Below are 25609 nucleotides of genomic sequence, written 5' to 3'. Positions count from 1 at the left end.
CCGGCGGGAGCCGGGGACAGGGCCGGCCTCGCGCGGGGCACCACGGGAACGGGAGCCCGAATCCGGTCGGCCGTCACCCTTAGACCGCGCCTGGGGAGCTCAGACCTCTCATCTCGACCCGAGAGGGTGGAGGCGCAGAGGCCGCCGGGAAATGTAGTCCAGCCCCCTCGCTCCCACCGCCGGGAGCTAGGGCCGCGAGAGCTGGCTCTATGGGGTCCGAAGGGACCCAGAAAGCCGGCTCCCGGGCAGCCGGGAGGTGTGGTTCTCGCCGCGGGCTCCTCCCATTGTTCAGGTCGAGGCCGGTGGCGCTCGGGAACTACCACTCCCAGGATGCAGTGGGCGTCGGTCCCTGGGATCCCCGGAGCCACGGGGAGCCGAAGTTCGCGACTGCGGGAGGCGTGGGCTGGGGAAGGGCCGGCGTGCGGCGTTGCCCTCGGGTCCAGGCACGCCCCGCGGGCTGTTCCGCGCAGCGCGGAGGGAATGGCCGAGAGGCCGCGGCGTTGCGACCCTTGTGCTCAGAAGAGGAGGCGGGTGACCGAAAGCACGCGACCCCCTCGAGCCCTGGGCCGGGGCGTCCAGACGCGGGCCCCGCGCGCAGTGGAAGGTCCCCCCAGGCGCGCTGCCCAGTCTGCCTCACGCCGAGCCCTCGCGCCGCTGCCTCCGGGGGAGGACAGGCAGCCCCAGTGGCTGGAGGAGGGAGCCGCCGCGCTGAGCCGGGGCCGCAGGGCCACCAGGGGCCGCTGCAGGATAAGGGCCAGGGCTGGGTACCCACCGCCGCCCCCGCGCACAGACCAAAGTGTGGACTTGGCTTTCTTGTCCTGAGAGGAGGCACAGGAAACGCTTTATTTTGGTGATGAAATCGCCAGACCCCACACAGTTAACCTTCACTCTTGCAGACTTCACTGTCTCCTCACCCCACCCGGGCTCGCTGGCCCCGGCTTCTGCGGCCTCCCGTGGTCGTCCGGGAGAGGACGCGGGTGCCCTTTTCTGCGGCGCTTCTGGGAGCAGAATTCGCTAGGCTGCCCTCGCCGCGGTGCCGGATCAGAAGCCTCGCCAGCCCGCCGACCCGTCTTTTATTGTACTCCTCACTGAGGCCAAAGAAGCTCCCGACACTCGGTCAAGTGGTGGAGGAAGGGGAACTGCAAGGAGGGGTCGAGGCCCTGGCCTGCCGCGAGGAGGAAGAGGAGGAGGAGTAGAGGAAGGTGGAGCGAATGGTCCATCCGGGCGGGAGCTGGCTGGGCGAGTGGCCGCGCATGTGCGCCTGCATGGAGGCCAGGCTGGGGCAGCCGGCCCGGCACAGAGGGCAGCGGTAGGGGGCCGCCCCGTGCGTCCGCAGGTGTTTGGTCATGGCCGAGAAGTCCCGGGAGCGCTGGGGACAGAGGCTACAGGAGAAGGGCTTCTCTCCTAGGACGGGTGGAGAGGACGCCGGTGAATGGGGGTAGATAGGGCCACCGGCCAGGGAGTTGTGCAGGAGCCAGGCACGCAGAGGGGCTCTGGGCGGCAGACTGGAGTTTGGAAGGAAGCACACAGTTGAAACTGGGCAGGGAGTCCGTACCTGTATGGACTCGGTAATGTGTCTCCATCTGATGCTTGAGTGAAAACCTCTTTCCGCAGTCAGAGCAAGAATAAGGCCGAGACCGGGCAGCAGGGGGCTGGGGAGGGTGCTGGCGAGATGGGTTGCCTGCTGTGCCCACATGACCCACGCAGGCTGCAAGTGCATCTGTGGGGATAAAGAAGGCAAAGGCGGGCAGGCCTGGGAATCCCAGAGCCAGGTCACCAGACCAGACTTCAGGGCCTCTACAGTGGGACTGAGGCAAAAGCCCGCTCCCCCTACTCACCTGTGTGCCTCTGCTTAGACTCTCTCATCTCCCCAGGACTGAGCTGTGCCAGGCTCTGGGGGAAGGATCCTGGAGGGAGCAGAATGAAGTAGGGCCCCTGCTCAGTTTGGAGTTCTGGAGCCCCAGCCCCAGAAGAGAGGCCACATTATAGGGTTCATGCAGAGCAGTGAGGGGCTTACCTGGGACTGGGTTGGAGAAGGCCAACTGGTTCTGGCTCCAGAGCCCTTTGTGGAGGTTTAGGGGTGATGGAATCCTGTGGAAGGGTCGGGGGAGAAGGGGAAGAATTACAGCCTTAGCAAAACCTGGGATCCTGGCGGAGCCCGTTCTTGGCATAGGGGTGTCCTGAGTCCCCCCCGAGCTGGGCTGTGGCTTCTTCTATGCTGGGAACTTGTCCTGTTCCCAGCTTGGGAAAGGTAGACCAGAGAAGAAATTGGGTCCTCTTTCCACCCATCACTGCTGCGTCTCCTGAGCCATTCCCTTCCAGCCTGGGAGGCCTTCACTCACCTCTGGTCCCAAGGCCAGACCTCCTGCCAGGTTCCAGGGATGGGGGTGCTATGGGAGAAAGGAGTGCCATATCTGGGCGGCAACAGCAGGAGGCTCCACAGGGCAAGCTGGCCCTCCCCCGACCAAGATGCCTCAGCCCACCAAGGCCTGGGAATGCCGCTGGTTTGCAGGGAACCTGGTGGGGGGAGGGAGCCAGGGATCCCCCAACATTCCTCAGGGCCCTCTGAACTCTCCCTCACCCACGTGATCACGTCTTGCGTCCCATCTGCTCCGCTGTGGCCAATAGAGGATTGGTTGAGTTTCTTCTCCTTGGCTCTCCTCTGCTCCTCCCGGCACTCCTGCATCGCCTCTGCCATTTTGGGGTTCTCTCTCGGTAGCCTGTGCTCACAGAAGTCCTCCTGTTCTCTCCCACCAGCTCTAACAGACTTCTCTGGCCTCTGCTTCTCCCCGCGGCCCCAGGGTTCGCTCCCAGAATTCCCTGTGAGTGTCTCTGACTCCTCCTGATGATCCTTCAGTCCTAGATCCAGGTCTTGGCTAGCCCTGGTCCTTCGAGCCTTCTTGCATGCCTCTTCCAGGGACTGCACCCCCAAGGCCCTGGCTGCCTCTTCAAGGGGCCCCAGTTCCCCAGGCTGCAGCTCAACACTCTCCCCATAAACAAAGAACAGAAGCTGGGCAAAGGTGGAAGGACTGATGCCTTTCACCAGAGTCCAGTGGCCCCTGCGGCCCAGCTGCTGGCTCACACCTGCTAGTACCAGGCTGTGGGCGGGGAACTCCTGGCTGCCCACGGTGATCAGGGTGTCACAGAGTGCTGGTCGGAGCCTGGCTGCCAGACGTACCAGCCGGTCGGAGCCGTAGGGGCTAGGCAGTCTTGTTGGGGACAGAGGCATTTTGCTTTCCTGAGGTGCCAATCTCAGAGCCTCTGGGAGATAAACTACAATGTGAGGTCCGTGGCAGAAAGGGAAGGAAGGAACAGCATATCTTCAAGCCTGTGGAGGTGAGGGAAGAGAGAGTGGCTAGTTCTGGTCCAGAACTCTCTGCCCTGAAGGAAGCAAATTTGCTAACCCCAGAAAGGGCCTGAGCTTGTCCAAAATCACAGTGGGCTGAGACCAGATTCAGGGCTGCCTGAGCAAGGATTAGGCAGTTAAAAATATCAAGGAGGGCCTCCCCAGTGGCGCAGCTGTTAAGCGCTGGGTTGCGAAGCTGCCCGCAGCCTCTGCGGCGCCGGTTCGATCCCCGGCTGCTCCCCGGCCACTGGAGGAGGATCCCACATGGCGCGCAGACCTCTCCTGCCGCCCGCTGCTCCCCTCAGCAGTGTACTTCATCAGTCTGCCTGTTCTGCTCCCCGCTCTGGCTCTGGTGAATTCTCTCACCCTCCCGCACTTCTGACTGTACCCAGTGCTTGTATAATAAATAAATAAATCTTTAAAAAAAAAAATAATCAAGGAGTGGGCCTCCCCAGTGGCGCAGCGGTTGAACACTGGGTTGCGAAGCTGCCTGCAGCCTCTGCAGCACCGGTTTGATCCCCGGCCACCCGGCGAGGGTCCCACATGGTGCGCAGACCTCTCCTGCCGCCCACTGCTCCCCTCACAGTGTACTTTGTCAGTCTGCCTGTTCTGTTCCCCGCTCTGGCTCTGGTGAATTCTCTCACCCTCCCGCGCTTCTGACTGTACCCAGCGCTTGTATAAATAAATAAATCTTAAAAATATATATATCGAGGAGTGGTCTGTGACTCAGGCAGCTGGTCCTGTCAGTGGACAGTCTCTGGCTTAGGATAGCAGACGCTGATGCTTCTGCTTCTCCGTTCCCGCAGCTACAGGAAAAAACCGAGCAGGTCAGGCTTTCCTCATTCCAGTCAGAGATCCCCCTGGCAAGGCATGACTTCACGGGAGAACTTAGAAAGCAAGTGTGTCCTCCCCACACAAACCCAGCACATGGAACTGAGGGGGGCTGAGAGGCCGGAAGGGTAGCAAGCTAGGGGTAAAAGCTGCAGTCACTAAGGCATTGATCCGTCACCTTGAGGCTGAAGCTTCTAGAACACATCCTCAAACTGGAAAGGATCAAAGGCTCCTATCCAGTGAGTTAAGACAGCAGGCACAGAAGCCCGGGGACAGACCCAAGAATGGAGAGGGATTTCTGAGGCATTGACCCTGGGAGCAAGCAGGAGAAAAGGAAACAGGAGCTGTAAAGGGAGAGGCTATTTAGATGGTTCATTTTGCTTTTTTTTTTTTTTTTAAGATTTTATTTTTATGCATACAAGAGCTGAGGTACAGGTCAGAGTTGTGGGGGGTGAGAGGATTCACCAGAGACAGTGGGGAACAGAACAGGCAGACTGACTGAAATACACTGCTGAGGGGAGCAGCGGGCGAGACAGGAGAGGTCTGCTGCGCCATGTGGGTCAGCTTCCTGGCCAGGGATCGAACTCTTGCTGCAGTGGCTGTGGTTAGTTTCATAGGTTGCATCTTAACCCCTTGCGCCACCAGGGAGGCCCCAATTTTGCCTTTTTATGAGCCAAAAATGAAGACTAGAAAAACAATCCAACAAGGCAGAAGTTTATTACACATCAAAACCACCGCATTGGCTTTTGAGAACAGAACTGGGAACCCAGATACACAGAGACAGACCTAAGCATTAGTGCCCAGCAGCAGGTGCGTTCCCAGGTGTGGGCACATGGTGAGTGAGGTGGGAGGATTACTACTTGGGCACCCCAGGGGGAGAGCTACAGGTTGGCAGGAAGCGGACAGAAAGCAGTGCAATGGGAGAAGAGTCTCTGCTGGAGACCAGCAACTACTCACCGGGTGTAGTTTCCTCCTGGACACCATTTGCTCTGATCTGCTGTTGGGGCGCCTGGGCACCCCTTGGAGCTAGCCCCGCCCTTGACCTCACAGTCTTCCATTGGATGTCCCAAGTATCAGTCTGCTGTAGTTCCCCCCAAAAATGGGTGTGGTTTTATACCCCTGACTTTGTGACACCCCTCCAGGAGAGGCCACCCCCTCCATTTCTAGAATGCAGCCCCCTTCTGCCTTCTAAGCCCTGTGATTCATCCATGAGTTCGAGTCACAGTGATCTGCGGCAACAGGAACTTTGGAGTAATCACACCTGCATTTGAGTCTCAGCTCTGCCATTTACTGACTAGTTGAGTCATCCTGGACAAGTCACTCTCTGAGCCTCAGATATCCCCTCCACGAAATAGGGACACCCTCTGCGTACCTCACTGGAGGCAGGGGTGAAGATGGCGTGATGAAGGTGAAAGTGGGGTGCTGGTCCATCGCCACATTCAGATCATTCCCGTTTGGGCGCTCAGAGGTGTCTGCAGCGCTCTCGAGCTGTTTCTTATTTACACCTCAGGTCAAGAGAAGCCGAATCCCAAGGAGAGTCAAGCGGGACAAATGTACACCTGCTCCTGCCTCTCCCTGCACGGGTACCCCGGAGCCCCAACTGCTCTGCAGGAGGGACCCCTGCCATTTGGGTCACCGCTGGGGACTGGGTGTGTGAATGACTCAGATCCTCCCACCAAGCTCTGGAGGGGCAACCCCAGGAAGGACCTGCGGTGGTCTTCGAAGAGAAGAAACTTCTCTGGGTTGATGATAAATGACATTTCTCTGAAATCAGAACTCCGGGGTTTCTTTCACTTCCTGCCCAATGGGTCAAGGTCCCCAGAGTTTCCCCCTCTTTAGCATTCTTTAACCTGAGGAATGGAGGCAGGGGAGATGCAACTCCTTTTTCTGTTTCTTACTATCCTATTCTCTCGCATCCTGAAGCACATCCTTCATTCATTCGTTAAATGTTGACAGATCATTCCGTGCCTGTCCTCCATGCCCAGCAGCGCCTCCAGAATATTCGGTGCAGCCTTCCAGGCGCTCCCTCCAGCCCCGAACTGCCTTGCCTCCCCTCTCATTCTAGCTTGGGTGCAGGCAGCTGCGGCACCTTCCTAGATCAGACAGGGTGCTCCAGTGGGTGGGGCCGATGGAGGGGCAATAATAGGGTGGGGAGAGGGGAAGATGAGTCAGAATGAAAGGGAAAATGCAAATTGGCAGACTGTGTTCATTTGCTACCCTGAACGTTAACTATTTTCCATTTCTGAGCTTTCTAACCCTCACAGTACCACACCCAGGGACTCACTAGACTCGGATATAAAAAACACTCGGGCCTGGCCACAGAAAATCTCCTGCCCCCGCCATGCAGGATCCAGCTGGAACCAGCTTTTCTCCGACACACTCACAGTCCCTGCAGATGGGGAGTAAGGGGGGGTTGGGGGGGGAAGCCATGAGGGAGAACCCCCAAGTAGGCAAGGAAAGGCACAGGGGTCTGGCAGGTGACATCACCCGCCAGTGGAGTGTGGCCCTCGCCCCCAGCACTGCATCATGTGCCTGTGACTCAGATCACCCCCGTGCGGCTGGCCCGCTGATGATCAAGAGAGCTGGAAACTGCTCAAAGGGCAGCTCCTCCCGAAGGCAAGTGTAGTTAACGGGGTGTCATCAGCCTTTCAGGGAACCTAGGAGGGAGGAGAAGGGGCAGGGGGACTCCCCACTCGGTGAGCAAAAGCCCCCGACAATGGGAAACCCCATCTTCGTGTCTACCTCATCTAAGGATATCCCTTTAGAGATCGCCGCCTCAGAGCTGGGGCTCGACACTTCAGCGCTTAGGCTGGTGACACACTCGGCCCCCCTCTTCCCACATTCTTTTTTTTTTTTTAAAGATTGATGCATACAAGAACTGGGGTACGGGCCAGAGGTGCGGTGGGGGTGTGTGTGTGTGAAAGGATTCACCAGAGACAGAGTGGGGAGCAGAACAGGCAGACTGACTGAAATACACTGCTGAGGGGAGCAGCGGGTGAGCCAGGAGAGGTCTGCTGTGCCATGTGGGTCAGCTCCCTGGCCCTGGATCGAACTCATGCTGCAGAGGCTGAGGACAGCTTCACAGTGCTGTACTTAACCCTTGCGCCACCAGGAAGGCTCCTCTCCCCACACTGTTGGTATCACAGACCAAGCCATCCTATACTGAGCGGTGATGGCAGAAGCAGAGCCAAGTAGCACTCGACTTCGAAGGGTAGGGACCAGCTGACTTACTGTATTTGTCCTTCCCCGGTCTCAGAAACCTTGCCTACCTTCCTCTTCCCAAGCTCACTCGGTAGGAATCTCCAGCATCCTCTCACGGGTGGAGCAGGAAGGGGGACGCAGGGCAGCTTCCTGGGGCTGCGGGAGCTGCTGTGGGTGGGAGAGATCAGGTAGGACATGATTGAAGAGAGGTGGAGGATAGAGGTATGGCTTTTGCTTCTCAGTCCTTTCCAGTACTCATGTTACTAAATAAAGTTTGAAATTGGATATTTTAAAATTCTTCCTGATAGGCTTGACCAATGGGACAGCAGGGGAAATGTGTGGGGTGCTCGGTGCACACGCTGCTTGCAACTGAGAGCTTCCTAGGAGTCCTGAGCTCCTTGTAGCCCAACCCAGCTTGGTGTAAAAATGTCAACACAGTGGTACAAGCAAGGATTCTCTTTTTTTGACGGTTATCATTACTTTTTTTTCTATAATAAATTTTATTTTTATATTCCCCATACAATTGCAACCCCCTTATTTTGACCCCAATCTCTCCCCTCCCGCCCCCTACCCCCTATAGACTGTCTCTGGTTCATAGTTTTTTGTTGATTTTGATTTTCACTTTCTTATAGTTATTCTTTTTCCTGGTCCCTTATTTAAGTTTTCTAGATTCCTGCTATGAGTGAGACCATCCGGTATTTTTCTTTTTCTTTCTGGCTTATTTCGCTGAGCATGATCCCTTCCAGCGCCATCCATGTTGCTGCAAATTGCATGTGTTTATCTTTTTTGAATGCTGAGTAATATTCCATAGTGTATATGTGCCACATCTGCTTGATCCAGTCATCTATTTTTGGGCATTTGGGTTGTTTCCAAAGCTTAGCTATTGTAAACAGTGCTGCTCTAAACATAGGGGTGCAGGTGCTCTTTGGAATGGATGTTTCTGTGTCCTTTGGGTAAATACCTAGGAGTGGAATTGCTGGATCATATGGAAGCTCTATGTTTAGTAGGTCCAGAAATCTCCACACAGCTCTCCACAGTGGTTGGACCAGTTTGCACTCCCACCAACAGTGCAGGAGAGTTCCTTTTTCTCCACAACCTCACCAACATTTGTTGTTGCTAGATTTTTTAATATGTGCCATTCTCACTGGTGTAAGATGGTATCTCATGGTACTTTTGATTTGCATTTCCCTGATTACAAGTGATGTTGAACATTTTTTCATAGGCCTGTTGGCCATTTGCATTTCCTCTTCAGAGAAGTTTCTTTTTAGCTCTTCTGCCCATTTTTTGACTGGGTTATTTTCTTTGTTGTTGTTGAGTCTCATCAGCTCTTTGCAGATTTTTGTGATCAGTCCTTTATCATTAGTGTTGGGTGCAAAAATGTTCTCCCAGTTGGTGGGGTTTCTCTTTGTTTTTGTTATTGTCTCTTTTGCTGTGCAGAAGCTCTTTAATTTGATGTAGTCCCAGCTGTTTATCTTTGCCTTCACTATCACTGCTTTGGGTGATGTGTCTGTAAAGATGTCTTTGATGTGCATATCATTACATTACATCTTCAAAGTAGATGACCTTTTCCTTCAGCCCCAATATAGGGCTAACTCTTCCCAGACCCTCAATTTTCCTCACAGGGGCTGTTTTCAAGACCAGTACTGCATAGTGATATTGAACTAAAAACTCCCCTGGCTGTATCCCTTCCTGTGGGCTGAGGAACCCATGAGCTTCTAGGAGGTACCTACCTGAAACTTGTGCCCCCCCAATACTAGACCATGCTCTGGGAACTTGGAACCCTGAATCTCCTGGCCCATGTGGCTTTGAGCAACTTCTAGGGCCCCACAGAGTCTATTCATTAGACTATATTTTACCATGTTGCTGATGCACATGCCCAGGGCTCTGATCGTGGGAGTGGCACTTAGACCAGGCGTGGGTGTGAGATATCTTGAAATGTGCGCCACCAGGTGTGAGTAGCAATAACAGGAACCTGCTTTATTCTTTTTTGTTTGTTTGTTTTATGCATACAAGAGCTGGGGTGCAGGCCAGAGGTGCAGGGGGTGAGAGGATTCACCAGAGACAGAGTGGAAAGCAGAACAGGCAGATCTACTGAAATACACTGCTGAGGGGAGCAGCAGGCGAGACAGGAAAGGTTTGCTGCACCATGTGGGTAGCTCCTTGGCTGGGGGTAGCTTCATAATGCTGCAACTTAACCCCTTGCACCACCAGGGAGGCCCTGAGCCTGCTTTATTCCAATGGTTCTTAACCTCTTAGAGAAGAACTATCTCTTTGGAAAGGTAAGACATGGAATCAGAAATTGCAGACACTCATGCCATTTTGCATATGAAGACAAGAGATTCCTAGATCACTCTGGAGCCCAATCTTGGACAAGTTACATACTCACTGCTTATTCTTGTGGCTGTTTTGCACTCCTGCCCCCTAATACAACATGCACAGTACCTATGATTTCCAGGTACCCACCCTTGCACCACCAGGTGTGACAACTCATGGACCACTCCTTTGCATCCCCACCCTGGTTTAAGAACTCTGGGTGTACATGAGAGCACTATGAAAGCCTTCCTACCATGCAGAGCTTGAATAGCTGGGTGAAATGAGTTATTAACATTCTCTATCTCATAAATACAAAAAGATCCTTGGTAAAAGACAACCCAAAGAGCAGATATCTTACCTCTCCCGGTGCTTCAGTACAGCATCCATCTTCCCCATGTACCTGCTCCCTGCTTACAGCCTCCTACCACCTGGGAATGCCCAGAAGAAGTTTAGGGAAGGGGGGAGGGACTGAAAGACCCCAGACATGTCCCAATACAGGTTCTATTTAGAGCCACAGGTTCTATTTAGAGTCCATCCAGAAGAACAGGATGGACCTGCCCAGGTTGTGCAACTGGACCCAATCCTGGAAAATCTGCCAAGAGCACCTCAGCCCAGAAGCCTGCAGCCAGTCTTGCAGCCCCCCACTTCCCAGCATTGCTTAGATGCAACGGCCCTTGACAACCTCCCATTAGGCTTCTGACCTCATCAATGCTCATTCTTAGCCCAGGCTGGGTGCAAAGCCCCCACCTCCTTCCCCAAAAGCTCCTTAAGGGCACAGTTTTACCTCACAACCCGATCATCTCTGCAGTCACAGGCTTCTCCCAGCCACCTGATCCAGACTCAGTCCAGAGATGCCAGAGAGACTCTGCTGTGCAGAGACCACACCTCATGGCCAGGGACCCTGCAGAGCTCCACGGGCTTCCCACTACCCCGCAACATACTCCCAAGTCAGCCTGGTCTCAGACATCATGCATCACCTCACAGGGCACTCAGGCCTGGTCTCTGCCCGGCCGGGGCTGAAAGGTGTCCGCAGGCCCCATTTCTAGTCTCTCCAGGACAGAGATTCCCCAGATCCTCAAGCCCTCTCAGCCCTCACTTTCCGACCTTCACAGCGACCCCCTCACGCCTCCACAGCCCAGCTTTGCCTGGACCAGGTCCAAGCCGGAGGGAGGTAATCAAGGAAAACCATGGCACTCACCAGCGCTGTCCCTGCTCCTCTCCTTTTTCAGCCTCATACACCCAGGGTGCTGCAACCCGAGTGACCACTAGCAAGTAGGGAGCGCCCCAGGCCAGGGACACCAGGCCTAGCCCATGCTCAGCTTGTTCTTCGCGCCTGGAGCCCAGGACAGACGCTGGCTGGCTGCAGCGCTTCTCCTGCCGCGGAGGGCCGAGCTGCCCCTGCCAGCGGCTGGCAAGGCAGCGCCCTGTCCTCGCGCCTGCCTCGTGCGCGCCGCTGATTGGCCGAGGAGCTCGCGCCCCTGCTCCCCGACTGGCGGAGGGGCAGGGCCTTGAGTCTGATTGGTCCGCAGACTCAGGCTTTAGCCAATGAAGCTGAGAGTTCACCCTTCCGCCCGCCCCCGGCGCGAACAGCTGTCCACCTCCCACGTGGAGACGCCGGGTCTCAGCCTCGCCTTCCCCATCGCCTTGGGGGCGCCCTCTGCATGTGCTCCGGGGTACCCCGCCTTTCTTGCTTCTGTCCTGCCGCGCTAACAGCCCCCCGCAGTCTGCGGAGGGGCGTGTGGGGCCGATCGGCCTCGAGAGCCAGCCAGGCTTCCGGCCCCCGTGGGGAGCCCCGTCCCCTCCCCCTGCCCTGCGTGGCCACCGACGGGCTGCAGGGAAGCTTAGGGGGCAGGGGCGGCCCGAGGAGTCAGTCCCTCGACCCGCGATTGGCCTAGATGCTCGCGCCGCAAATTTCCCCTGGACGCCGCCGCTGCCGGCCGAGCCAAAGGGACGCGGATGCGCGTCCCAGCCCCGAGCTCGGCTCCCTCCCCCCGCCGTCGAGAGGAATGCCCAGTGCGTCGCCCGCCATTCATTGGCCTGGGGGCTGAGCCGGGCGGGCAGGCTCCGGGGGGAGGGAGGGTTGCGGGGCTGCCTGGAGGCGAGCTGGTGCCACGCCCGCCGCGGCCCGCCCCCCCCCCCCCCGCCTCCAGCCAGGTTGCGGTGGCAGCGCGGATTGGCTGGCCCGACTGTCTTCTACGGGGCTTACCGGGCTCGCTCTGGGGCGCATCCAATGAGGCGAGAGGGCGCTTCGAGGAGGCGGGCATTACTCCACCGCTTCCGCTTCTGATTGGTTCCAAGGCTTGCTCCCCGCCTTTGATTGATTAGAGGGCGCGCCGCCTGATCCAGTCCAAAGGTGCAGGAGGGTGTGAGGTTGCGGTGCCCTCGCCTGGGCTCCGCGCCTCCGCCCCGAGGCTTGCTGTGCGGGGCTACCCATCCCCCGCCACGCAGCTGCAAAACTGGCGGGAGCAGGAGAGAGGAGTCCGGGACAATAACCCGAAGTCGGGATTGAGCAAACCCCGAGAAAGTAGGGGAAAGGCAGGCGCTGGGGGTGTAGCAACAAGCGGTCCCGCTGACCGGACCTTCCCGGACCACCGGTCCTAAGAAGCTTGTGGGGCACGCGACGGCCCGCCGCCCTGCGGGCTGACAGCCGAGGGGCAGCGCCAAGGCTCTTATCTCGGGTCGGACGCTGACCTTGTGGCGCTGGGCGAGGTGCAGGAGGAAGGGCTGCTGACGCGGCTGGAGGTTGGATGGCTAGATCCGGAGAAATAATTAATGCTGATTGAGCAACTCCCCCACGGCACGCCCTGTGGAGTAAGTGCTGAGAGGTAGCCAGTCTTGTTTGTGGTTAAGATCATGGACACTGATTCCACACTGCCTGGATTCATAGCCTGACCTTTAGCAAGTGACTTAAGCTCTCTGACCTCAGCTTCCTCACCTGTAAAATGGGGGAGAAGACAGTAAAAAGCTCTCAGGACTGTTAGAGAGAACTGAGCAAGAGAACAGTTCTATTTCTTCTATTTCCCAGTGCCCTGACGCTGAGTTGTTTCCTGTCTTGAGTGAGTAGACACGGGTGTAGACACTGAAAATTTAGCTCAGATATTTGTCACTGGAAAGTCTGGGGGGACGTGTGTTCCTGAAAGAGATAGTAGCAAGGCCCTGGGGCAGGAATGAGCTTAGTTATGTTTGAGGTACAGCAAGAGGTCCACCTTGGGGGCCTCCCCGGTGGTGCACTGGGTTAAGCCCCGCACTGTGAAGCTGTTCGCAGCCTCTGTAGAGCGGGTTCTATTCCCAGACGGCCAGGGAGATACCCCCATGGTGCGGCAGACCTCTCCCATCTCTCCTGCTGCTCCCCTCAGCAGTGCTTTCAGTCCGTCTGCCTGTTCTGCTCCCCACTCTCTCTGGTTAATCCTCTCACCCCCGCCTCCCGCGCCTCTGGCCTGTACCCCAGCTCTTGTATGCATAAATAAATAAATCTTTAAAAAAAAAAAAAAAAGGAAGTCCACCTGGAGCTAGGCAGGCAAGTAAGAGCAACTCAGTCAGTTCCGTGAGAAAGCATGAATTTTTTCATGTTTTCCATCAATCTTTTGCTTGGATTCAGTAGGCTCAAGGAGATGCTGCAGAGGTGGCCGGTTAGTGTGCAGAGTCACACTAACTGGTGTGACTCCTGCTGGTCACAGTTGGGGGGTAACAAGAACAAGGCTCTGGAATCCCAAGAGCCATCCCTCACTCCTGCAAGTGTCCCTCCAGCTCCCCCTACTGACTACTCCTAACCTCTGCTCGCTGATTAAAGGACCTAAGAAACAATAAATTGCTAACTGGCACAGGGGACACCCTGGCCACTGATTGTAATAAAACGACAGAGGTGGCAATTTATTGGCAACGTTGAATTATCAGTTTTTTCTGTGTCATTTATCTCTGAATAGTCAGGAGGAAGGTTGATGGGTGGGCTGATTTAATCTGAATTTAATTTTAACATGAAACTTAACATGAAATTTAATATGAAATTTCATTTTAATATGAATTTAATTTTATATGAAACAACTGGGTGCTTCAGCCTAAAAATATTTGACAGCCCTTGTTCTTGTGTTTCGAATCTTTTATTTCTGAAACATTCAAACACTGAGTAGTGATAATTATCCATCTTGTTTGCAAAATGAATATTTGTTGAAACATGTACAGTTTTAAGTGTTTGCTGATCAAAGTGTGTACATACTTTTCAATAATTAACTTCATCGGTTTATATTATTTGGCTAGAAATTGCCACTTTTTTAAGATTTTTTTTTTTGTTTATTTATGTATACAAGAACTGGGGTGTCGGCCAGAGGTGTGAGGGGTGAGAGGATTTGCCAGTCACAGTGGGGAGCAGACAAGGCAGATGGGATCCTCTGCTGAGCCATGTGGGTCAGCTCCCTAGCTGGGGATCAAACTCAGGACACAGTGGCTGGTGATAGCTTGATAGTGCTGAGACTTTAACCCCTGTGTCACCAGGGAGGCCCTAAATTGCCACTTTTAATAAATGCGATGTTTAGGTACAGCAGACCTCTCCTGTCTTGCCCGCTGCTCCCCTCAGCAGTGTATTTCAGTCAATCTGCCTGTTCTGCTCCCCACTCTGTCTCTGGTGAATCCTCTCACCCCCCACACCTCTGTCCTACTCCCCAGTTCTTGTATGCATAAATAAATAAATCTTTAAAAAAATGCAATGCTAACTTTTTTTAAAGATTTATTTATTCAAGCGCTGGGTACAGTCAGAAGCGTGAGAGGGTGAGAGGATTCACCAGAGCCAGAGTGGGGAACAGAACAGCCAGACTGACGAAATACACTGCTGAGGGGAGCAGCGGGCGGCAGGAGAGGTCTGCGCGCCATGTGGGAGATTCACTGGTGGCCGGGGATTGAACCGGCGCTGCAGAGGCTGCGGGCAGCTTCACAACCCAGCGCTCAACCCCTGTGCCACCAGGGAAGGCCCCCCCAAAAATGCAATGTTTAAAGAGAAAGTTTTGCTGCCAAAAAGAAAAAAAAGTGCCAACTCCTCCCAGCTCCCAGTCTGGGTCTATTGGGTGGGGTTGACTCCATCCCTTCTCCAAGGCAGGCACATGCCCGGCAGAAGAACAAGCAACACTCTCCCCAAACCCCTACATGGAGTGGGATGGCTGAGCATCCATCAAGAACAATGGGAAACAAACCAGAGTCGGGCGCCATGCCACCACTGGAAGCTAACGCATCCCATCAGCATGTGATTATGGTCTTGAAACACTCTGCCTCCCATTGTCATACTGGTTTTCTCTGTCCTCCCTCCAGAAGGTAAACTTCATAAAGGGAGAGAGTGAAGTCTGATCTGTTCCCTGCTGCGTGCCCAGTACTTAAGAGACTGCCAGAAGCACATGCTAAGCAAGCAATAAATATCTACGCACAAATAAATCAATGATGTTCACATTTTACTGGATAGCCACAATTTTGCCACCTAGCACAGGACAGACACAGCCTATCTCATCGTAGCTTCCTGGGTCTCTAGTTCCTGGGGCATAGGGTGTCCTGGACGTTGTCTGTATAAGATAGGTTCTCAGCAGGTCTGGAAAGTTCCATTCTAATAATACACAGTCCTTGAGTACTCAGGACTCTCACTTCCCTGTTCTGGAAGACCTTACAGACCAATGTAAACTTTCCCATAAACTCTAAGGGAGGGTAACCCACATTGGACTCTGGTTCTCACCCACGATGAGCAAGGCCACATCGGGGAGCCAGCAGAGACAGCCCCCAATTTCCTGAAGACCTCTACTGCCCCCCGGGTTTCCTCCCTTCTGAGAATTCTGTTCTCTGCTGTTTGCGCTGCCTCTGACTCAGAACCCATTTAGCTCAGTGGTTCTAAGGGAACCATGATCAAAATTACACTTCAGGGCCTCGTTGGTGCCACAGGGGTTAAGCATAGCACTGTGAAGCTGTCCACAGCTACCACAGCAGGATTTTGATCCCTGGCCAGGGAGCTACCCACATGGCACAGCAGACCTCTCCTGTCTCGCCTGCTGCTCCCCTCAGCAGTGTATTTCAGTAGCTCTGCTTATTCTGCTCCCCACTCTGTCTCTGGTGAATCCTCTCACCTCCCACACCTCTGGCCTGCACCCCAGTTCTTGTATGCATAAATAAATCGTTAAAAAAATTACACTTCCACACAACCTGTGAAATGTTGGGTTACCACTGTTGAACACATTTTGATAGATTCAGTGAGTTGGCCCTCTGGTCGCCTGAACATTTTGTGAGTTGATTTCAAGTGAAACCAACTAGTTTCTAGTTGCCTTACCTAGTGCCATTCCTCAGCCCGGTGTGATTTCTCTCTAGAAGCCCAATTCTGAAATAACACCATAGACAAAATATTTAAAATAATGACACTGGATATTCTGAAAACAAACAAACACATGATACAACTATGAGTATAAATGGTTTATTTTTATTTATTATTTATTTATTTTTAAAGACAGCTGTGGGTTGTTTTTTTTTTTGAGATTTATTTATTTATATAAGAACCAGGATACAAGCCAGATTCATGGGAGGGTGAGAGGATTCACCAGAGACAGAGTGGGGAGCAGAATAGGTGGACTGACTGAAATACACTGCTGAGGGGAGCAGCAGGCAAGACAGGAGAGGTCTGCTGCGCCATGTGGTACCCTCACTGGAGGGCCGGGATGGAACCAGCACTGCAGAGGCTGCAGATAGTTTCACAGTAAGGCGCTCAACCGCCTGCCCACCAGGGGAGGCTCACGAGTTCCCTTCTGATGTGTTTTGACTGTTTCTCTGTTGTTGCTTTTCAGTTACCTTTGTACAAAGGTCTCTGCACAGAGTTGTAATTTTTTAAAGATTTTATTTATTTATTTTTGCATAGAAGAATTGGGGTGTAGGCCAGAGGTGGGGGTAGTGAGAGAATTCACCAGAGACAGAGTGGGGAACAGAACAGGCAGATTGACTGAAATACACTGCCGAGGGGAGCTGTGGGGGACAGGAGAGGTCTGCTGTGCCATGTGGATCAGCTCCCTGGCCGGGGATGAAACTCAGATCCTCTTGATGGAAGTGCTGAGACTTAACCCCTAGGCCACCAGGGAGGCCTGAGTTTTACATGTCAGTGAATAAGCCCACTTGTCCTCACAGAAGGTGTGGAAGCAACAGCAGATGGTGTCGGCGGTATCTCTGCCTGGTTGATGGCTATGGAACATTACAGCTCATTCTTTCCATTTCGTGATCTCAGGTGGTGAGAGAGAACTTGGCTCCATGGGGCCGGAGAAAAAGAGAAGCCTGGAGAGGTGGTGAACCAGGCTGCACGGGCCCTTCATGAAGTGCCAGGGTGAGCAGCTGAACTTGGCAATGAGGGTGCTGGGGAGCCAGGGAGGCTGGACTGAGTGGTGTAGGGGTGCAGGAGGAACAGCCACAGAATGGCTGCTTCTCTCTTGGGTGCTCCTGACAGTCCCCATCTGGCCCTCCTCTCTTTGCTCCCCTCTCACCCAGAGGAATAGGGCTCTAAGCTGAGGGGTCAAGGCAGACAAACCTGTCTTACCAGGTGAGCCCTGGTCAGGCCACCTTGCTGCTAGTCAGGCTGAAACGCACTCTGCAGGCATGTGGTCAGCGGGAGCCACAGAGAACAATGGCTGATGTGGAGCAAAGGTGGAGGCCTGCCTGCCTGTGGCCCAGAAGCCAGCTTGACCCCAAGCCCCCAGCACCTGGTAAGGCCTGATCTGTATTAATTGCTCAGGTAAAGTTTAAGATTGTTGAGCTGAAAGATTCTTTTCTCAATGCACATTTTATGTCTCACAGTGACATTTTTATTAACATTTATTTCTTGATTTTTGTTGGAGGAGAAAAGCCATCATCATCACAGAATATTTGGAAAATAGCCAAAAGCCCAAGGAAGGAAATAAAATCCCTTCCAAGTGTCTCCTCTTCCTTAGTAACTAAGTTATCCTTTGGGAAGCTTTGTTTGCTTTATCACTTAATGCAAATACCCACCTTTTTATCTTTTTTTTTTTTTTAAAGATTTATTTAATTATGCATACAAGAACTGGGATGTAGGCCAGGGGTGTTGGAGTGAGAGGACTCATCAGAGCATAACAGGCAAATCTACTGAAATCCACTGCTGAGGGGAGCTGCAGGCGAGACAGGAGAGGTCTGCTGTGCCAGGGGATCAAACTCATGCTTCAGAGGCTGCGGATAGCTTCATAGTGCTGTGCTTAACCGCTTGTGCCACCAGGGAGGCCCGGGTCTGGCTAGTTTGACCTGTAAGGACTGGCGATCTTTGTAATGACTGCCAATTGGCCGTGTCCCTACCTCTGGTTTCTGTCTTTCCTGTCCCTTAGCTGGATCTTCCATAGTTGGTTCGATGACTTGTTAAATGTTTCTACCCCCACCTCTGCTTTCTGGCTTTATGAAGCTTCCAGGCTAAGTTTTCTACTCTAAGCTTCCATCAGTTACAGGAACACACTGATTTTATGCATATAAATCACTATTAAGTATTTACATTCATTAAAGATCCCCCCACACACACTCCTACCCTCCCACAATAAAGCTAACGCTAACCCTAATGGCTGCCAAGCCCAGGGTTTGAACATCTCTCAGTGAAAATATCAAACATTTTGAAGTATGATTTTACTTTTCTAAGTGCAAACTTTTCTATGTGAGTCACTTTGGCATATCCGGCTTCTGTATATTAAGGATGCTGGAACCCCAAAAATTTGAAATTGGAGTTCACCTAAGACAGTTGCAGCCTCAGCAGGCAGTTTCTTTGGGCATTTGATTCAGATTATACATAATGGGGAAAATTTCTGATTCAGAATAGAAATGTTCTTAGAACGTGTTACTGCCTAGGCCATGAGGCAGGGACTGGTCGGACCCCCATTTTGCAGGTGGGCCCATTGCTGCTCAGAGAGTGGGCAGGGACTGGTGAGAATCCAGCAAGGGCTCTTGGCCTCTCTCAGAGAATGGAGGAGGGGATCATAGACTAGGTTGCTGTGACCTTGCTCCTGAGGATTTATCTGGATTTAAAAGTAGATTAGAATGGAATCCCCCTCGCCTTGACACATTTACAAGTTGGCCAAATATGTGCCCTGAATGGGGGAGAAGTTTCATTCCAGGGATGGCAGAAAAACCAGTTAGGTTGGTTGGCCTGGAGCAAATGTGTGTTAAAATATGGTAGGTATAATATCTAAGTGGTGTTTTAAAAATTCTGGCTTGAAAAGTACAGCTGTATGTTGTTTAGAATTTTAGCAACCCCCCCCTTTTTTTTTGTCTGTTTTTGAGAAGTTATAGATGATTTTCATAATTTTCTCCCAGACATCGTAAACCATCTATTCAAAGCTATATATGGTGAGAAAATGCTCCTCAGCTCTCCATTCCCATTCCTGTCCTCAAAGGAGTGCATCATAGGAAAGATATATATATATATATATCATATAAAAATGCAATCACTTAGGGCCTCCCCTGGTGGCGCAGTTGAGCGCTGGGTTGCGAGGCAGCCGGCAGCCTCTGCAGTACCAGTTCGATCCCGGCCACTGGCAAGGGTCCCACCAAAAAAAAAAAAAAAAAAAAATGCAATCACCTAAACATACTGACCTCCTCCTCATCTTTTTAACCTAACAACAGGCCAGGATGATCTATGATCTACTGCATATCTCTACTCTGTGATACCTTGCAGCAATTAAAAAAAAAAGGCAAAGGACCTCCCCAGTGGCACAGTGAGTTGAGCGCACTGCTGTGAAACTGTCCTCAGCCTCTGCAGCACCAGTTCGATTCCTGGCTGGCCAGGGAGCTACCCACATGGCGCAGCAGACCTCTCCTGCCTCGCCCGCTGCTCCCCTCAGCAGTGTGTTTCAGTCAGTCTGCCTGTTCTGCTCCCCACTCTGTCTCTGGTGAATCCTCTCACCCTTCTGTACAGCTGGCCTGTATCCCAGCTCTTGTATAGATAAATAAAATCTTTTTTTTTTAAAAAAAGGTAAATTCATAAAAACTGACATGTGAAATTGTCCATAATAAGAAAGCAAGTTGCAAAGCCATTATTTAAAGCACAATTCTATTAAAAGTTGTGTGCTTACATAGGTACATACAGAGGCAAAGATATAAAATTTTGCAAGGTCAAAGAGAACATTTATCACGTGTGAATCACAGTTACCTAGGGGGTTGGAACAGGCTGAGGGAGCACTTGCTGGGAAGTGGAACTTGGGACAGGACTTCAATTGACACCAAAGATAAGCCAGGAATCCAAGTGCAATGAAGGGGTTGAATCTGTGAGGGTTTGCACACAGGCATCCAAGGGTTTCAGGACACCCCCATGTCCCAAGAGAGCTCAGAAACCTGGTCAAAGAAATGTGACTTGGAAGGAGGGAAGGGTGAGGGAGATGGGACAGGGAGAGGTGAGGGCCCCCAAGGCCTCCGGGCAAATAAGGGGGTGGAGAGGAGGCTGAGGTGTGCCTTTGGCCTTCTCTTGTTCCTCACAGCGTGGTGTAGAAATACATGGCCAGCAGCATCACTGGGAGCTGGATGAGGAGACAGTCAGGGGAGGGGTGCCCCAGGCCCCACCCACATCCCACCCAGCCCATAGGCTCCCCACTTCTCACCGTCCACATCAGGATGGCAAACCCAAACCACGAGATGCCCCACGTGTAGCTGTCGATGGCATGGCCAATGTGCTCGAAGCAGCCCTGTATGGAGGGGAAAGGGGCTGAGAAAATGCCCAGGGAGGGGGCAGCTCAAGCAGGGCAACCTGTGACTTCCTCCTAGAGCCTGGGTTTCCTCACCAGCTCATAGGGGGCGGGGGGTGTCACAGCATCCCTGCCTCCCAGGGATGCCAGACCCAGCCCTGGGCAAGATGGGGCTGCCCTGGAGTGGCCAGGAAGGTCTGAGGGTGATTTTGTTTAGAGCCGTGGCCACCAAGTTCCCAGGGTTTGAAGAACATCTAGAGATGGGGCCCAGGAGGCCAGAACTCCACACCAGAGTCCCTCATGGCAGGCCCTGGCCTGACTTGGAAGGAGGAAGAACAAAGGCTCAGGGTGTGAGTCTTGGGGGCTAGTTGTTGACCGTGTGAGCCTCTGAACCTCAGTTTTCTGATGTGCTAAATGGCCATCTCCACAGCCTGCTGCCCCAAAGCAGTGTGGGGATCCCGTGAGAGGGTGTATGTGAGCACTCGGCAGAGTCGGGGGGCTGCCCACTCTGGTGGTTTGGGTGGAGGGTCAGCCCAGCTTTCCCACCCTGTCGGGAGCTAAGACCTGCGCTGAAGGGCCCCCAGGCAGCCCCCAGGGCAGGTTCTCCTCTGCCCTCACCCCCATCCACCTGCAGCCTTGGGGGGGGGGTGGAAATCGGGGGTGGGGGGAGAGAGAGCCTGAAATCAAATCCCAGCTCCACCCTCACTATCGAGTGATCTCTCAGTCTCACTGTCTGTGAAACGGGGTCATTATAGTCTCTACCTCACAAGGCTGTGGTGAGAATGAAACAAGATAACAGTGAAAGCGGGCACAGAGGAGCGGCCCGGATTCCAGGCCTGCTGCCTGAGCTGCGTGATTATCACGGCTCTTATTTCCCGACAAGCTGAGATGACCACCTGAGAAAAGGTGCAGGCGTCGGGATCTGGGTCAGAGGCCCTGAGTGCCTCCTCCAGACTTGCAGAGGGAAGAGAGCTGAGAGAGGCAGAGAGGGGAGAGGAGGTGGTAAGGGTGACATGCACATGGCGGGAGGGAGGAAGAGACACGAGCAGGGAGGGGCAGAGGCCAGAGGGGCCGGGACAGCAGACAGACAGCTGCAGCGGGCTGTTCACACACCTTGGTGAACAGGTAGTCCAGATGGCCCAGGCGGCAGCCTTCTTCACTGAGGGGGATGAAGTTGCCCGTCCTGCGACAGCACAGCGGTGGCCAGGGGGACACCACCTCCGGGGTGGCCGCCCGGAAGGCCGATGTGAAGTTCACCCAGTCCATGGGGCCAGATGTGCCGCAGCACTGTTGCTGGAGAGAAAGTCAGGGGTCAGGCGGCCTTTGGCTTGGAGGGGACTGTTGCTCGAATGCTGTCACCCTCGAGGCACCGTGTGACCGCGTGTGTGTGAGTGGGGATCAGACGACATTTGTCCCAGCACCAAGAGGCTGCTGGGGGGTTGGGATCAAACCCACATGTGATTTGTCTTGGAATTCTTTTGAATCAGCTCTCTAAGAAAGCAGCTTCTGGAACCTAGCGGCCCAGATTTGAAACCTCCTTGCTCTGTGACCTCGTGCAAGTCACTCAAACTCTTGCCTCAGTTTCTTCTTGCTAAGGAGCCCATTGGCACCACCATCTTCACCATTTTGGTTGAGCCAGCATGTGTGCTCGTTGAGAGCAGGGACTCTGGCTCCAGAGCAGGCTTGAATCCCAGCTCTGACCAACCATAGGATGCCGGGCAAGAGACATTTCCTTTTTGGGCCTGTTAACTCACCTGCAAGAGGGCAACAACCACGGCCCGGCCCTCCTAAGAATCTCCAGTTGAGCGCAGCGCTGTGAAGCTGTCCGCAGCCTCTGCAGTGCTGGTTTGATCCCCGCCAGTCGTGGAGCTACCCACATGGCACAGCAGACCTCTCCTGCCTCGCCCGCTGCTCCCCTCAGCAGTGTATTTCGTCAGTCTGCCTGTTCTGCTCCCCACTCTGTCTCTGGTGAATCCTCTCACCCCCCCTTATCTCTGGCCTGTACCCCAGCTCTTGTATAAATAAATCTTTAAAAAAAAAAAAGAATCCCTGGAGTGGCTCTCACCCACCAGAGGTGCAACGGGAGCCCTGTCTGCCTGTGTGGTCAGAAGCCAGGCCTCCCCACACTCCCCGCCCACCCTCGGGCACCTCCATCATGATGCGGTCCCATAGGCGGGTCAGCTCCCGGCCCTGAGCTGAGTCTGTGCCATAGAAGGTCAGCATCTGCTGGGTGATCAGCGATGGGCTGGACACCATCTGGGGAGGGCCAGGAAAAAAAGGGGGGATGGTAGGGAGAAAGGTCCACTCCACCCCTGACCAAGACCCCCCGCAGCCATGCCCTCCTGGCCTCTGCCCAGCTCACATAGTCTCGGTGGGTGTAGGACGTGATGCAGGAGGCACACTCAAAGATGTAGACGATGAGCATGAGGACCAGGTACTGGGGAGAGGTGGGGGGACAGGGGACAGCCGTGAGGGCAGGACCTGTGACGTCACGGCCCCTCCAGTGCTGGCTCCATGGACAGTGTGGCCAGTGTGAAGGGTATATAGCTGTGTGTTCCATGTTCGAGCCTTTCGCCTTCCTCCCCTGATCCTCAATTTTTTAAAAAGATTTATTTATTTATGCATACAAGAACTGGGGTGTAAGCAAGAGGTGCAGGGGGTGAGAGGATTCACCAGAGACAGAGTGGGGAGCAGGATCGACTGAAATACACTGCTGAGGGGAGCAGCGGGAAAGACAGGAGAGGTCGGCTGCGCCGTGTGGGTATCTCCCTAGGCAGCCGGGGATCGAACTTGTGTTGCAGAGGCTGGCTATAGCTTGATAGCTGTGTCTTTAACCCCTGCGCCACCAGGGAGGCCTCCTCCCCTGATCCTCTAACCCTACACTGCTCCCCTATCTCCTCTCACTCAGCTCCCACCCCCACTCAGCTCCAGACACACTGGACTCTTGACTCCTCTGCTTCTGAGACTAGCTCTTGCTGGTCCCTTTACCCCGAAAGCTCTGCCTGTATATACACACACAGCTCAGGCCCTCGCTCCCCCAGGGCGCCCCTCCCTCCCCAGCTCCAGATCTCCCTTCCTGGTCTCTGGAGACCAACTAGGGAGGTTCAAACCCCAGTCCTGCTGCTCAGGATCCTTCCTCCCATGTAGAGTTTCCTTCCCTCCTTCCCCGGTGCCCCAGTTTTCTTTGTAAAGTGAGGGTGACAGCCAAGTTTAGGATTTGGGGTTGTGGCAAGAGCAAATGGAATGACTGCCCCGAGGCTCTCGTGGGGTGCCATGCTGAACAGACACCCCCCGGGGCTCACCGTGAGGATCATGGATCGGCGGCGGCAGAGCGCGGCGCCCACACCAAAACTGGCCACCACGAAGAAGGAGAAGCCACAGAAGATGGCGATCCAGGCACCAGCGAAGACGTCGTCCTTGCCCGAGACGCCCAGCAGTGGGTACACGCGGTACTGGTCGGCTGTCACCCACACCGTCTCGGCGAACAGGGCCAGGCCTGACAGCTGGATAGGGCAGCCGGGTGGGAAGGTCTGCTCAGCGGCAGCAGCCCTGGCTGTGTGTGTCTCCGTGAGCAAGTGCCTTCCCCGCTGGCACTTGGTCAAGCGGGCACAAAATCCGAGTGGCAAAGTGACAGCCTTCCATGAGCAGCAATGAGGCTGAGCAGAGGCTGGGCAGGACACTGCTCCTGACTCCACACTCGCAGACCAGCACAGAGGGGCCACTAGGTCAGCCCACACCCGCTAAATAGGGTTGTTATTCCCTGAGCAGGGACTCTGAACACAGCCACAAGAATTACAAATACAACACCCTTGGGTCCAGCCAGTCCAACTGCAGGAATGGGTCCTACAGGTACCTCTGGCCCTGCAGGAAAATCCCAACACCAGGAGGCTATTCCTTGTGGCCCTGGGTGAGGGGCCAGGAAGCCACACAGAGGAGTACTATGCAGCTGTGTACAGGGAGCGAGGACTCACGTGGAGCAGCCTGTGCACTATGTGAGTGGGAGGCAGGGGAGGCTTGCAGCAGGATGGGGGATGAGCAACATTTGGGGCAATACAGAGTGGCTACATGTGCCCTCCCTCCCTTCTAGCACATTCCTCCTAGAACGCATCTGACTCTCAGGAGTCCCATTCTATGACCTTACAAGTAAGAAAACAGACCCCGAGAGGTTACTTCACTGGCCACCTCTCCCATCGCCAGAATGTGGCAGAGTCTGGTGGCACGTATTGAAACCCGACATAGCCCTTGTTCCTGCCGGTGGGCCTCCAGTGTGGGGTATTTATGCCCATGATGATGATGATGATGGTGAGGGCCAGCATTTCTCAAGCCTTTCTAAGCTGAGGGCCACACACAGGTGAACGCACACAACGACCCCCACAACGAGGACATGATCTATAGATTACAGATTGGGAAATGGAGGCACGGAAAAGTCCTCATTCGAGGTCACCAGCAGGGGAGAGGCACAGTGGGATCCCATCCAGGCTGCTCTGATGTGAGCACGGGGTGTCCAGGAGTTCTGGGCCCCAGCCCCACCCCCCAGGCTCAGGACTCTCCTCCTGGCTCCCAGCACTGGGGGTGTCTCACCAGAATGATGATGTTGCCCACGACCAGCAGCCCCACCACAGCGGGAGACCCCTTCTTTGCCTCTGCTGCTGCGGAAGCCATGGTGCTGCCTGAATATAGGGGCGGGGTGGGGTCAGGCAGAGGCAGGAAGGGCGGGGGAGCCCAGCCCGGCCCACTGCCCCACTGCACACCCCAGTGGCTAGGGACTCCTCCTGGCTCTTTGCTGGGTTGGGGCTGGTACCCAGCATGCCCACCTCCCACACCCCAGCAGTGGGCATTCCACAGAAGAGGACACGGAGGTGCAGGGGGGCAGTGACTGGCTCTCTCTGAGCCTCAGACCACCCCAACTCCTCCCGCCCCATCCAGGTCCCCAGAGCCCCCTCCTCACCTTCGTTGCCAGAAACCTCTGGGGCCAGCCCTTCCTACAGAGGCTCCCTATATATGCCAAGCCCCTCCTGGGCCAGGCTCCAAGTAGGGGCAGGTGTCCAGAGGAGGGGACGACAGGACTAGCTGTGGACCAGAGCAGGGGAGTAGCTTCATGCCCACGCTCCCTCCCCTCCACCCAAGTAAGTGATTTATAGACTAGAAATTCCAGATTGTGCGGATGTCTGGTCATGTGGGCAGGGCGATGTGGGGCCACTGATTCCCGGGCTGCATGGAGGTGGCGGGGCCGGGGTTGGTTTGGGAG

The 25609-nt window shown here is 54.4% G+C and overlaps 2 protein-coding genes and 1 long non-coding RNA gene across 4 annotated transcripts; all 3 read right to left on the bottom strand.

Moving 5' to 3' along the window:
* Positions 1-766: 766 nt before the first annotated feature.
* On the bottom strand, positions 767-7524 carry ZBTB32 (zinc finger and BTB domain containing 32). The gene is made up of 6 exons (XM_037517943.2): positions 7447-7524; positions 2343-3328; positions 2018-2091; positions 1839-1907; positions 1556-1720; positions 767-1404 (listed from the first exon to the last, which is right to left on the bottom strand). Exons 2-6 carry the CDS (start codon positions 3227-3229, stop codon positions 1118-1120), a joined length of 1482 nt encoding a protein of 493 aa, XP_037373840.1. The 5' UTR covers positions 3230-3328; positions 7447-7524; the 3' UTR covers positions 767-1117.
* On the bottom strand, positions 7524-10944 carry LOC119250272 (uncharacterized). The gene is made up of 3 exons (XR_005126263.1): positions 10890-10944; positions 10050-10119; positions 7524-7546 (listed from the first exon to the last, which is right to left on the bottom strand). It is a non-coding gene; the product is annotated as an uncharacterized LOC119250272 (long non-coding RNA).
* Positions 10945-19971: 9027 nt separating this feature from the next.
* On the bottom strand, positions 19972-25468 carry UPK1A (uroplakin 1A). 2 transcript variants are annotated; one of them, XM_037517989.2, is made up of 8 exons: positions 25310-25468; positions 24943-25031; positions 23664-23864; positions 22724-22798; positions 22510-22617; positions 21475-21654; positions 20278-20361; positions 19972-20196 (listed from the first exon to the last, which is right to left on the bottom strand). In XM_037517989.2, the coding sequence occupies exons 2-8, from the start codon at positions 25021-25023 to the stop codon at positions 20152-20154; spliced, it is 774 nt and encodes a 257-aa protein (XP_037373886.1). In that variant the 5' UTR covers positions 25024-25031; positions 25310-25468; the 3' UTR covers positions 19972-20151. The 2 variants fall into 2 exon arrangements, with proteins under 2 accessions (XP_037373886.1, XP_054553100.1); XM_054697125.1 differs by lacking the exon at positions 25310-25468 and having other exon boundaries at positions 24943-25037.
* Between the last annotated feature and the right edge of the window lie 141 nt (positions 25469-25609).

The sequence above is a fragment of the Talpa occidentalis genome, unplaced genomic scaffold (assembly GCF_014898055.3).
Source record: "Talpa occidentalis isolate TD23 unplaced genomic scaffold, MPIMG_talOcc4v2.1 talOcc4.17, whole genome shotgun sequence".
NCBI lineage: Eukaryota > Metazoa > Chordata > Mammalia > Eulipotyphla > Talpidae > Talpa > Talpa occidentalis.
The sequence above is the reverse complement of the archived record's forward strand: the minus strand, read 5'-3'. Positions and strand labels throughout refer to the sequence as shown.